At 43.1% G+C, this 13,214-nt stretch overlaps 1 protein-coding gene across 4 annotated transcripts in view; it reads right to left on the bottom strand.

Moving 5' to 3' along the window:
- Nucleotides 1-1,118: 1,118 nt before the first annotated feature.
- Nucleotides 1,119-13,214, bottom strand: part of ypel1 (yippee-like 1) — a 54,698-nt gene continuing 42,602 nt past the window's right edge. For all 4 annotated transcript variants that reach the window (XM_072245322.1, XM_072245334.1, XM_072245344.1 and 1 more), the window contains 2 exons: nt 12,379-12,487; nt 1,119-3,430 (listed from right to left, as the gene is read on the bottom strand). In XM_072245322.1, coding sequence (XP_072101423.1) covers nt 3,341-3,430; nt 12,379-12,487 — 199 coding nt within the window. In that variant the 3' untranslated portion in view covers nt 1,119-3,340. The remainder of the gene's footprint in view (nt 3,431-12,378; nt 12,488-13,214) is intronic.

Below are 13,214 nucleotides of genomic sequence, written 5' to 3'. Positions count from 1 at the left end.
TGCGCCACCAGCCAGCCCACCCCACATTACTTCATCCAAAATGTTGCTAAGCATGGAATAACACCAATTCAAAGATTTTGAGTCAAGCTTAAGAGTACATGCAACAGAATTAAAATATTGAAGAGCAAGAGTAATTTTGGCTCCTTTCTTACCCCTTCTCTTTGTTTCACCTGCCTCTGGTGCCCCTACTCCTTCCCTTTCTACCATGGTTCACCATCCTCTCCTTCAGTTCATTATCTCTTCCACCTCCCTAGTTCATCCCCTCTGCTTATTAGCCCCTTGTCACCTGGTCCACCTATCATCTGCAAGCTTGTTCTCCCTCCCCTCCCTCCCCCCAGCTTCTTATTCTGGCTTCCTCCCCCTTCCTTTCTACTCCTGATGAAGGATCTCAGCCCAAAATGTTGCCTATTTATTCCTCTCCATTTACGCTCTCTGATCTGCTGAGTTCCTCTAGCACTGTAGGTGTTGCAACAGATTTGTATTTCAGTTATAACAATTCAAGTATTTATGGCTGTGAATAACCAGTTCTTTTTTTTTGTTAGTTGGAAACAATATTGCATCCAAAGATCTGAAACATCAGATGAAAGCAAATGTTGTGTCAATGCTGTGGTAACAACTGTCAAGTGTCCTGCATTGCATCCCTTCATCAAATATCAGTTGGCCATAGTTTTACTGGTATTGCTGATCCATTGCTGTGGACACTAAATAATTACTTTATAACATTAGTTCACTTTGAATCAATACATTAAACCAAGCACTTGGAATATTTTAAAAGTGAAGTTCCGTCTCAAAACAAGGGTTCTATTTTCACCCAGACTCAATGCAACAGCATTTAATTTGTTGCAATTCATACTTTGCATTCCCAATTTCATATTCTTGTGTCATGTACAGCAAAATTCACTGGAAAAACTTGGAAACAGGCAAATTCAATAAAGAACATTTCAGGAATCACCTACCTTCCCTCCACAAATCAGCAGCAATTAAAAATCTTTGGGATTCCGTACCCACATCTCCATCTGGTTCAGTGCAATAAGGCGCCATTATGACAACAAGGCTGCAGTTTTAAACCATAGTACCCAACTGGTGATTCGATTTCACAAGTAGATCATCAACTATCATTTACAGACAGGCCGTGTCCTGGTGAAAGTCTTTTATTTAACTCCAGTACAATACAGTGAGTTGCTGCACAAAGTTGATGTAGTTTCAAGACAGATCAGCAAAGCAATGTATAGTCCCAATATCTATGGAGGGTTGGGGTGAAGAGAGGTAGTAAAGCATTCAAAAGGTTTATTAAAAAAATATAAAAGAATTCAGGCAGGAAAAAAAAGACATTTACTTTACCAATATATAACATGCTTTAGAACTCGTAATATTATCAGTCACCCTTGTAGAAAAGAATGCTCCAGATTTAACACTTGCCCTAACACCAAACGGCCAAAGCCCTTAAGCTCACTTACTACTGGATGGATATTAACAACTCTAAAGCCCCAATAAAACAAAAAAAAATCTCAAAAAGAAGAAAAACTTTTTAATTATAGGGCATAGGAAAAAAAGTTTAAAAATAAATTAAACATGTTACCAGCTTTCAGAGTTTAAACCAATAGACAAGCATCCTGGGATAAGCCAGCTCAAGAGTCTGCTCCATTGGTCCAAGAAGAGGTGCCCTTCCTCATCCCCAACCCTCTCATCTTTTATTTTTAAAAAAATTCTAAAAATGAAAGGCAAATCACAAAATCTGAAAAAAAAAACAAACACACTAAATCAGATTGCAAAGTTAAATGTTATTGTAACAAAACAAGAATTACAGAGAACAAAAGTGCTCAGGCAGGGGAAGCAAATCAACTTACCCAGTAAAAATATGTATAAAACCTTAAATATGTTTCTTCTTCTTCTAAATGTACAAAAATGTTTTTTTTTAATATATAGGGAAACTGGTTCAACAAGATCCTCGATCTGTAATCTGCTTCAAGTATTTAATATCTGTAGTGCGACCCTCTTGAAAATTTGGCTCAGTAACCAGACTGGCCCCTTACTTTTTTCCAAAAATGTTCCTTCTTCAGTGGTGCTTATCTGATCAGGACCCATCCCCAAGAATTTCAACTTAATGCACGGCACCAGGGAATGAGAATTCTGACAGCAAGAGAGCAGGCAAAAAAAGTGTTGGCTATAAGTGGCGAGTGGAATACAATATTTTTAAAAAAAAAACAGAATCTGCTGGACCTTCCTGTTAACACTGCATATGAAACTTCTAGCAGCAGAGTGCACCATTATATGTCACAGGTGCACCCGTATGACAAAACAAATGATTTAACCAGTAAACCATTGCACCCAGAAACTATCCATACTCCAAGAACTGGGAATGACCATTTGTAGAAAGAACTTAGGAAGCAGAGTTCAGAACAGGAGAATGAGGAAAAGAAGTTTTTTTTTTAAAATAAAAGGAAAACCAAAGTTCTGGAGTGTGTGCATATTCCAGGCAAAGGAATTTCATGCGTCTGTTAAATTTTAACAGTCCGCAGACCAGGAGTCCAGCTCTATGTTTAAAAGGATGTTATGCCCAAAAACCTACTTTTGCGCCCAATTTTGTCCAGTGCATCAGTATACTGCAACATGGAACCAGCCATATGCTTCCTTTATTTCATTTTGTACAATTTTAGTGGGCCCTCTGTACCCCCTTATCACCCACCCCAAACCACAGCTCCCATTAATGTTACAGCTGCTAGATTTATGCCCACTAGCCATCTAGAAACAGCCTGGGAGAAAAGAACCAATTGCAGCCTATGGGATTCAACTGTACCTCAATGTCACAATACTGCAACCATTACTTCCCGGTCCCAAAACAACTAATTGAAAAATAAAAATGCTACATTTAGATGTACATATATAAACTCCCTTTACAATAATCTCCATGCTGGTCATCTAACCCAGTTTTGTATCAGAGCATGAACAGCAATAGAAGAGACACACACAGTGGGGAGTTTAAAGGAGGAGACGTGAGAACAGCCTAGTTCAAAACAATCATTTGTAAAGCTAAACTCTCCAAAAAATAAAAGTGTCATTTTTTTCTTCTCACTCAAACTGTAAAGAGCTTTTGAAAAAAAAAGATTCTCATTTATAGTTGTTTTACAGTGTTTCACACAAGAGAACACCAAACCTAGACAAAGATTAAAAAAAAAGCAAAGGGCCAACAAGAAGGCAACATCAATGGTTCAGCTGTAAGGTTTTTAAAAATAAAGTCAGCAAATGTTCTTGGAGCTGTCTTATAGCAGAGCATTTTCTGTCCATTAGATCAGGCTCATACAGTCTTAACACAGAGCAGCAGGGGTCTGTAGCTGACTGGTCACTCCCATCCATTGTCTTTAATCATGTGGGCCAGTTCAATAATAAACTTTCCTTCTTTGTACTTCTGACTGCTCTCAAAGGCGTGTTCCTGCAAAGAAAAAGAGGAAGAGGAAAATTAGCATCAGCAGGGAAGAGGCAAAACTACGTATTGAACCACAAAAATGAAAAGCCAATGCATTATTAACCAAACAACAGGAATTCTGCAGATGCTGGAAATTCAAGCAACACACATCAAAGTTGCTGGTGAATGCAGCAGGCCAGGCAGCATCTCTAGAAACAGGTGCAGTCGACGTTTCAGGCCGAGACCCTTCGTCAGTCGACTGCACCTCTTTCTAGAGATGCTGCCTGGCCTGCTGCATTCACCAGCAACTTTGATGTGTGTTGCATTATTTACCAAGATGGCTATTTAATGGAATGCCAATCATTTTAGTAAAATAGAAACAATCCTCCTAAATTATGTTTGAAAATTTTGTAAAAAGGAACCTGTGTGAGTATGCGGCAGTTGTTATCGACTTCATTAAAACCTGTGTGGATGAGTGTGCCCACAAAGACTAGCTGTACATTCCCAAACCAAAAGTCGTAGATGAACCAGGAGGTGCTTCGTCTGTTGAAGGCTAGACATGTGGCATTTAAGTCTGGCAACCCAGGCCTGTACCAGAAAACCAGGTATGATTTGTGGAGGGCTATTTCAAGGGCAAAGAGACAATTTTGAATGAGGTTGGAGGCAATATCAGATGCACGGCAACTCTGGCAGGGTCTGCAAGACATTACTTCCTGCAAAGCGAAACCCAATAGCATGAATGGCAGCGATGCTTCAATACTAGATGAACTCAAAAGCCTTCTATGCACGCTTTGAAAGGGAGAACACAACTACAGCTGTGGAGATCCCTGCTGCACCTAATGACCCTCTGATCTCCGTCTCAGATCTGATGTTAGACTGTCTTTAAAGACAGTGAGCCCTTGCAAGATGGATGGTCCTGATGGAGTACCTGGTAAGGCTCTGAAAACCTGTGCCAACCAACTAGGAGTATGGACCCAGACCCATGGCAATTTGCCTATCACCACAATACGTCAATGGCAGACACAATCTCAAAGGCTTTCCACATGGCTTTAGACCACCTGGACAACACAAACACCTACGTCAGGATGCTGTTCATCGACTATAGCTCAGCATTTAATACCATCATTCCCACAATCCTGATTGTATCAATAAAAAGATTTTAAAAATGAAAAATGCAATGAGAAGTTGCAGAATCTGGGCCTCTGTACCTCCCTCTGCAACTGGATCTTTGACTTCCTAACTGAAAGACCACAACCTGTGTGAATTGGTGATAACATATCCTCCTCACTGACAATCAACACTGGCACATCTCAGGGGTGTGTGCTCAGCCCAATGCTCTACTCTCTATATACACATGACTGTGTGGCTAGGCATAGTTCAAATACCATCTATAAATTTGCTGACGATACAGCCATTGTTGGTAGAATCTCAGGTGGTGACGAGAGGGTGTACAGGAGTGAGATATGCCAACTAGTGGAGTGGTGCCACAGCAACAACCTGGCACTCATCATCAGTAAGATGGAAGAGCTGATTGTGGACTTCAGGAAGGGTAAGACGAAGGAACACATATCAATCCTCAGAGGGATCAGAAGTGCAGAGAATGAGCAATTTCAAGTTCCTGGGTGTCAAGATCTCTGAGAATCTAACCTGATCCCAACATATCCATGTAGTTATAAAAAAGGCAAGACAGCAGCTATACTTCATTAGGAATTTGAAGAGATTTGTCATGTCAACAAATACACTCAAAAACTTCTATAATTGTACTGCGGAGAGCATTCTGACAGGCTGCATCACTGTCTGGTATTGGGGGGGCTGCTGCACAGGATCGAAAGAAGCTGCAGAAGGTTGTAAATCTAGTCAGCTCCATCTTAGGTACTAGCCTACAAAGTACCCAGGACATCTTCAGGTAGCCGTGTCTCAGAAAGGCAGTGTCCATTACTAAGGACCTCCAGCACCCAGGGCATGCCCTTTTCTCACTGTTACCATCAGGTAGGAGGCACAGAAGCCTGAAGGCACACACTCAGCAATTCAGGAACAGCTTAGCTTCTTCACCTCTGCCATCGGATTCCTGAACGGACATTGAATCTTTGGACACTACCTTACTCTTTTAAAAAAAAATACACAGTATTCCTGTTTTTGCACTTTTTTTTACCTAATTGTTTTACTTGTTTATTTATTATTATTTTTTACTTATTTTTTTTCTCTCTGCTAGACTTTGTATTGCATTGAACTGCTGCTGCTAAGTTAACAAATTTCATATCACATGCCGGTGATAATAAACCTGATTCTGATTCTGTGTGTTGCTGCAGGTTGCATTCTAACCTCAAGAAAGAGCCCTTCTCATTTCGCTCTGTGCAAGTGAGCAGTACACGAGAAACCTCTCACCTAGATGTAACAGTTTTATTTTGAAATCATAATGTCATGGGACCTTCATCTACCTGCACTAAGCAAGTTTGTGCTTCTCATGTTGAGTATCTGCAGTTACTCTCTCCTAAGAGGTCGTGGTACATACTGGTACCAAAGATATTGGCAGGAAAAGGGATATGGTCCTGAAAGTAGACTACAGGGAGTTAGGAAGGAAGTTGGGAAGCAGGACCACAAAGCTAGTCATCTTGGGATTGCTGCCTGTGCCACGTGACAGTGAGCATAGGAATAGAATGAGGTGGAGAATAAATGCGTAGCTGAGGGATTGGAGCGGGGAAAGGGATTCAGATTTCTGGATCATTGGGACCTCTTTTGGGGCAGGAGCGACCTGTACAAAAGGGACAGGTTGCACTTGAATCTGAGGGGGACCAATATCCTGGCGGGGAGGTTTGCAAAGGCTATTGGGGAGAGTTTAAACTAAAATTGCTGGAGGGTAGGAACCGAACTGAAGAGAAGGAGAAAGAGGCAGTTGGCTCACAAATAGAGAAAGCTTGGAGACAGTGCGAGAGGGAGGATAGGTAGGTGATAGAGAAGGGACACGCTCAGACCGAAGGTTTGAGATGTGTCTATTTTAATGCAAGTATTATGAACGAAGCAGATGAGCATGGATCAGTACTTGGAGGTATGGTGTTGTGGCCATTACAGAGACTTGGATGGCTCAGAGGCAGGAATGGTTACTTTGAGTGCCAGGCTTTAGATGCTTCAGAAAGGATAGGGAGGGAGGCAAAAGAGGTGGGGGTGTGGCACTGTTGATCACTGACAGTGTCACGGCTGCAAAAAAGGAGGAAGACATGGAGAGATTGTCTATGGAGCCTCTGTGGGTGGAAGTTATGAACGGGAAGGGGTCAATAACTCTACCAGGTGTTTTTTTTTATATATAGACCACCCAATAGTAACAGGGACAACAAGGAGCAGACAGGGAGACAGATTCTGGAAAGGTGTAATAATAAGTGTTGTCGTGGTGGGAGATTTTAATTTCCCAAATCTCGATTGGCATCTCCCTAGGGCAAGGGGTTTAGATGGGGTGGAGTTTGTTAGGTGTGTTCAAGAAGGTTCCTTGACACAATATGTAGATAAGCCTACAAGGGGAGAAGCTGTACTTTATCTGGTATTGGGAAATTAACCTGGTCAGGCGCCAGATCACTCAGTGGGAGAGCATTTTGGAGATAGTGATCACAATTCTATTTCCTTTACCACAGCATTGGAGAGGGATAGGAACAGAAAAGTTCAGAAAGCGTTTAATTGGAGCAAGGGGAAATATGAGGCTATCAGGCAGGACCGTGGAAGCATAAATTGGAAACAGATGTTCTCAGGGAAATATATGGAAGAAATGTCGCAAATGTTCAGGGGATATTTACGTGGAGATCTGCATAGGTACGTTCCAACGAGACAGGGAAAGGATGGTAGCGTACAGGAACTGTAGTGTACAAAGGCTGTTGTAAATCTAGTCAAGAAGAAGAGCTTACGAAAGGTTCAAAAAAACTTGGTAATGACAGAGATCTAGAAAATTATAAGGCTAGCAAGAAGCAGCTTAAGAAAGAAATTAAGAGAGCCAGAAGGGGCCATGAGAAGGCCTTGACGGACAGAATTAAGAACAACCCCCAAGGCATTCTACAAGTATGTGAAGGACAAGAGGATAAGACATGAGAGAATAGGACCAATCAAGTGTGACAGTGGAAAAGTGTGTATGGAACGGGAGGAGGTAGCGAAGGTACTTAATGAGTACTTTGCTTCAGTATTTACTACAGAAAAGGATCTTGGCGATTGTAGGGATGATATACAGTAGACTAAAAAGCTGGAGCATGTAGATATTAAGAAAGAGAATGTCCTAGAGCTTTTGGAAAGCATCAAGTTGGATAAGTCACCGGGACCGGAAGAGATGTACCTCAGGTTACTGTGGGAGACGAGGGAGGAGATTGTTGAGCCTCTGGCGATGATCTTTGCATCATCAATCGGGACGGGAGAGGTTCCAGAGGATTGGAGGGTTGCGGATATTGTTCCATTATTCAAGAAAAGGAGTAGAGGTAGCCCAGGAAATGATAGACCAGTGAGTCTTACTTCAGTGGTTGGTAAGTTGATGGAGAAGATCCTGAGAGGCAGGATTAATGAACATTTGGAGAGGCATAATATGATTAGGAATAGTCGCATGGCTTTGTGAAAGGCAGCTCGTTCCTTATGAGCCTGACTGAATTTTTAGAGGATGTGACTAAGGTTCGTCCACGTCATCGATGAAGACCTCGACACCATTAGTATTTTTTATGAGGTCGAGTTGCTAGCTCGACACTCAATCTGGCACGGATGGAAAGCGTGCCTGGAAGCGGCCCAACTGGATTTGAACTCAGGAACCTTCGCTCTGGAGTCCGGCACTCATGTCTCTGCGCCACCAGTCGGCTTGATGGTGTCGAGACTAGTGCTTGATTTGGATTTAAGTGAGGGAGAGTTGCGCAGCGTCAACCTCACTCTCTCTTCCCAATTCCCATCTGGATCTAGTGGCAAGACAAGAGTTGAGACGGCTGGAGATGGGACAAGGCATAGTGGATGACCAGGACATCTTCTGTGTCTTGTTGTGCTCTACACGTTCCATGACACTTGCAGAGACCGCCTTCTTGACCGTTGAACCTTCCACTGATCTTGTCCACTCAATCCTCTGGAACTGGCCAAGGTTGACTGGAAAGGGACACTGGCAGGAAAGACGGCAGAGTAGCAGTGGCTGGAGTTGATGCGAGAAGTGAGGAAGGTGCAAGACAGGTATATTCCAAAAAAGAATAAATTTTCAAATGGAAAAAGGATGCAACCGTGGTTGACAATAGAAGTCAAAGCCAAAGTTAAAGCAAAGGAGAGGGCATACAAGGAAGCAAAAATTAGTGGGAAGATAGAGGATTGGGAAGTTTTTAAAACCTTAAAAAAAGGAAACCAAGGTCATTAAGAGGGAAAAGATTAACTATGAAAGGAAGCTAGCAAATAATATCAAAGAGGATACTAAAAGCTTTTTCAAGTATATAAAGAGCAAAAGACAGGTGAGAGTAGATATAGGACCGATAGAAAATGATGCTGGAGAAATTGTAATGGGAGATAAGGAGATGGCAGAAGAACTGAACAAGTATTTTGCATCAGTCTTCACTGAGGAAGACATCAGCAGTATACGGGACACTCAAGGGTGGCAGGGAAGAGAAGTGTGCACAGTCACAATTACGACAGAGAAAGTATTCAGGAAGCTGAATAGTCTAAAGGTAGATAAATCTCCCGGACCAGATGGAATGCACCCTCGTGTTCTGAAGGAAGTAGCTGTGGAGATTGCGGAAGCATTAGCGATGATCTTTCAAAAGTCGATAGATTCTGGCATGGTTCCGGAGGACTGGAAGATTGCAAATGTCACTCCGCTATTTAAGAAGGGGACAAGGAAGCAAAAAAGGAAATTATAGACCTGTTAGCTTGACATCGGTGGTTGGGAAGTTGTTGGAGTTGATTGTCAAGGATGAGGTTACAGAGTACCTGAAGGCATATGACAAGAAAGGAAAATCCTGCCTGACAAACCTATTACAATTTTTTGAGGAAATTACAAGTAGGCTAGACAAGGGAGATGCAGTGGATGTTGTATATTTGGATTTTCAGAAGGCCTTTGACAAGGTGCCACACATGAGGCTGCTTAACAAGATAAGAGCCCATGGAATTATGGGAAAGTTACATATGTGGATAGAGCGTTGGCTGATTGGCAGGAAACAGAGTGTGGGAAAAAAGGGATCCTATTCTGGTTGGCTGCCGGTTACCAGTGGTGTTGGAGCTGCTTCTTTTTACATTGTACACCAACGATTTGGATTATGGAATAGATGGCTTTGTGGCTAAGTTTGCTGACGATACAAAGATAGGTGGAGGGGCCGGTAGTGCTGAGGAAACGGAGAGTCTGCAGAGAGACTTGGATAGATTGGAAGAATGGGCAGAGAAGTGGCAAATGAAGTACAATGTTGGAAAGTGCATGGTTATGCACTTTGGCAGACGAAATAAACGGGCAGACTATTATGTAAATGGGGAAAGAATTCAAAGTTCTGAGATGCAACGGGACTTGGGAGTCCTCGTACAGGATACCCTTAAGGTTAACCTCCAGGTTGAGTCAGTAGTGAAGAAGGCAAATGTAATGTTGGCATTCATTTCTAGAGGAATAGAGTATAGGAGCAGGGATGTGATGTTCAGGCTCTATAAGGCGCTGGTGAGATCTCACTTGGAGTACTGTGGGCAGTTTTGGTCTCCTTATTTAAGAAAGGATGTGCTGACGTTGGAGAGGGTACAGAGAAGATTCACTAGAATGATTCTGGGAATGAGAGGGTTAACATATGAGGAACATTTGTCAGCTCTTGGACTGTATTCCTTGGAGTTTAGAAGAATGAGGGGAGACCTCATAGAAACATTTCGAATGTTGAAAGGCATGGACAGAGTGGATGTGGCAAAGTTGTTTCCCATGATGAGGGAGTCTAGTACGAGAGGGCATGACTTCAGGATTGAAGGCCGCCCATTCTGAACAGAAATGCGAAGAAATTATTTTAGTGAGAGGGTGGTGAATCTATGGAATTTGTTGCCACGGGCAGCAGTGGAGGCCAAGTCATTGGGTGTATTTAAGGCAGAGATTGATAGGTACCTGAGGAGCCAGGACATCAAAGGTTATGGTGAGAAGGCGGGGGAGTGGGACTAAATGGGAGAATATATCAGCTCATGATAAAATGGCGGAGCAGACTCGATGGGCCGAATGGCCGACTTCTGCTCCTTTGTCTTCTGGTCTGTCTTCACATGCTGGGATAGACAACTCCCTATCTACCGAGGGTTTGAGACCCATTGGCTACCCTCACCTGGTTTAGTTGGCTTGTCGAAGCCATTGCCGGGGGTGTGGCCGCTATGGCATGCAAACAGCTACAAGGAGCCACAGGTGAGAGCTGAGTGCCAGGTGGGGACCAAAGATGAACTACCCACCTTAAAAAGGATGCCACATATTCCCCCACCAGAGATGCTACCCCTCTCTGACATCCCATACACTAAACACATTGATGAAGGTAGAGCAGTAGAAGTAGTGTATATGGATTTCAGCAAGGCATTTGACAAGGTACCCCATGCAAGGCTTATTGAATAAGTAAGGAGGCATGGGATCCAAGGAGACATTGCTTTGTGGATTCAGAACTGGCTTGCCCACAGAAGGCAAAGAGTGGTTGTAGGTGGGTCGTATTCTGCATGGAGGTCGGTGACCAGTGGTGTGCCTCAGGGATCTGTTCTGGGACCCCTGCTCTTCATGATTTTTATAAATGACCTGGATGAGGAAGTGGTGGGATGGGTTAGTAAATTTGCTGATGACACAAAGGTTGGGTGTGTTGTGGGCAGTGTGGAGGGCTGTCAGAAGTTACAATGGGACATTGATAGGATGCAAAACTGGGCTGAGAAGTGGCAGATGGAGTTCAACCCAGGTAAGTGTGAGGTGGTTCATTTTGGTAGATCAAATATGTTGGCAGAATATAGTATTAATGGTAAGACTCTCAGCAGTGTGGAGGATCAGAGGAATCTTGGGTTCTGAGTCCATAGGACACTCAAAGCTGCTGCACAGGAGGACTCTGTACTTAAGAAAGCATATGGTGCATTGGCCTTCACCAATGGTGGGATTGAGTTTAGGAGCCGAGAGGTAATGTTGCAGCTATATAGCACTCTGATCAGACCCCACTTAGAGTACTGTGCTCAGTTCTGGTCGCCTCACTATAGGAAGGATGTGGAAACCATAGAAAGGGTGCTGAGGAGATTTATAAGGATTTTGCCTGGATTGGGGAACATGCCTTATGAGAATAGGTTGAGTGAACTCGGCCTTTTTTCCCTTGGAGCAACAGAAGATGAGAGGTGACCTGATAGAGGTGAATAAGGTAAGAGGCATTGATCGTATGGATAGTCAGAGGCTTTTTTCCCAGGGCTGGAATGGCTAGCACGAGAGGGCACAGTTTTAAGGTGCTTGGAAATAGGAACAGAGGAGGTGTCAGGGGTAAGTTGTTTTTTTTTTTAAAAAACACAGAGTGGTGAGTGCATGGAATAGGCTGCTGGCAACGGTGGTGGAGGCAGATATGATAGGGTCTTTTAAGAGACTCCTGGACAGGTACATGGAGCTCAGAAAAATAGAGAGCTATGGGTAACCCTAGGTAATTTCTAAGGTAAAGACATGTTTGGCACAGCTTTGTGGGCCAAAGGGCCTGTATTGTGCTGTAGGTTTTCTGTGTTTCTAATCGAGAAGACCCAAGGTTTATTTGCAAAAGGCCAAAGATAGAAACGTCAGCAAAAGGCTGGACAATTTTTTCCTATTTTTAAGTCCTGTAGAGGATCAGGAAAAAGAAAGGGGTAGACCATTTGACTTCCCATCTCTATCATGTCATTCATTACCCTGCTGACTGCTTACTTCAGCACTAACTCCACGTTCGCCTCACCAGGCAAATCCATTAATATGATGGATTGATAATTTCCCCTCTCACAGATTCACTTCCAGCTTCAGAATAAGCAAGACTATATAACATAATAGAAGCAATATAGAGACGCACATATTTCCATCCCAGAGTCGTTTTGCAGTTCTCACAGTAGATGTCTGCCACAGCATGCAATCCAGTCAGCAGCACTCTCTCTTCAGCAGGGCCACAGCCTACATTCACTCTGCAGAGGAAAAGAGAATAGCTTTCAGTTTGTTACATAGTCATAGTCACAGTCATATTTTATTGATCCCAGGGGGAAATTGGTTTTCATTACAGTTGCACCATAAATAATAAATAGTAATAGAACCATAAATAGTTAATTAGTAATATGTAGATTATGCCAGTAAATTATGAAATAAGTCCAGGACCAGCCTATCGACTCAGGGTGTCTGACCCTCCAAGGGAGGAGTTGTAAAGTTTGATGGCCACAGGCAGGAACGACTTCCTATGACGCTCTGTGCTGCATCTCGGTGGAATGAGTCTCTGGCTGAATGTACTCCTGTGCCTACCCAGTACATTATGTAGTGGATGGGAGACATTGACCAAGATGGCATGCAACTTGGACAGCATCCTCTTTTCAGACACCACAGTGAGAGAGTCCAGTTCTATCCCCCACAACATCACTGGCCTTACAAATGAGTTTGTTGATTCTGTTGGTGTCTGCTACCCTCAGCCTGCTGCCCCAGCACACAACAGCAAACATGATAGCACTGGCCACCACAGACTCGTAGAACATCCTCAGCATCGTCCGGCAGATGTTAAAGGACCTCAGTCTCCTCAGGAAATAGAGACTTATCTGTAACTAGTATTTGAGGTCAGACCGCTCACACTAGAGATATCACATCTTGCTAAGCCCACTAAATTTAACTCCTTGGCCTTTGCCACAGCTGCCAAGGTAGAATTTGAAT

Source organism: Mobula birostris, chromosome 2 (genome assembly GCF_030028105.1).
Source record: "Mobula birostris isolate sMobBir1 chromosome 2, sMobBir1.hap1, whole genome shotgun sequence".
Classification (NCBI taxonomy): Eukaryota; Metazoa; Chordata; class Chondrichthyes; order Myliobatiformes; family Myliobatidae; genus Mobula; species Mobula birostris.
The sequence above is the reverse complement of the archived record's forward strand: the minus strand, read 5'-3'. Positions and strand labels throughout refer to the sequence as shown.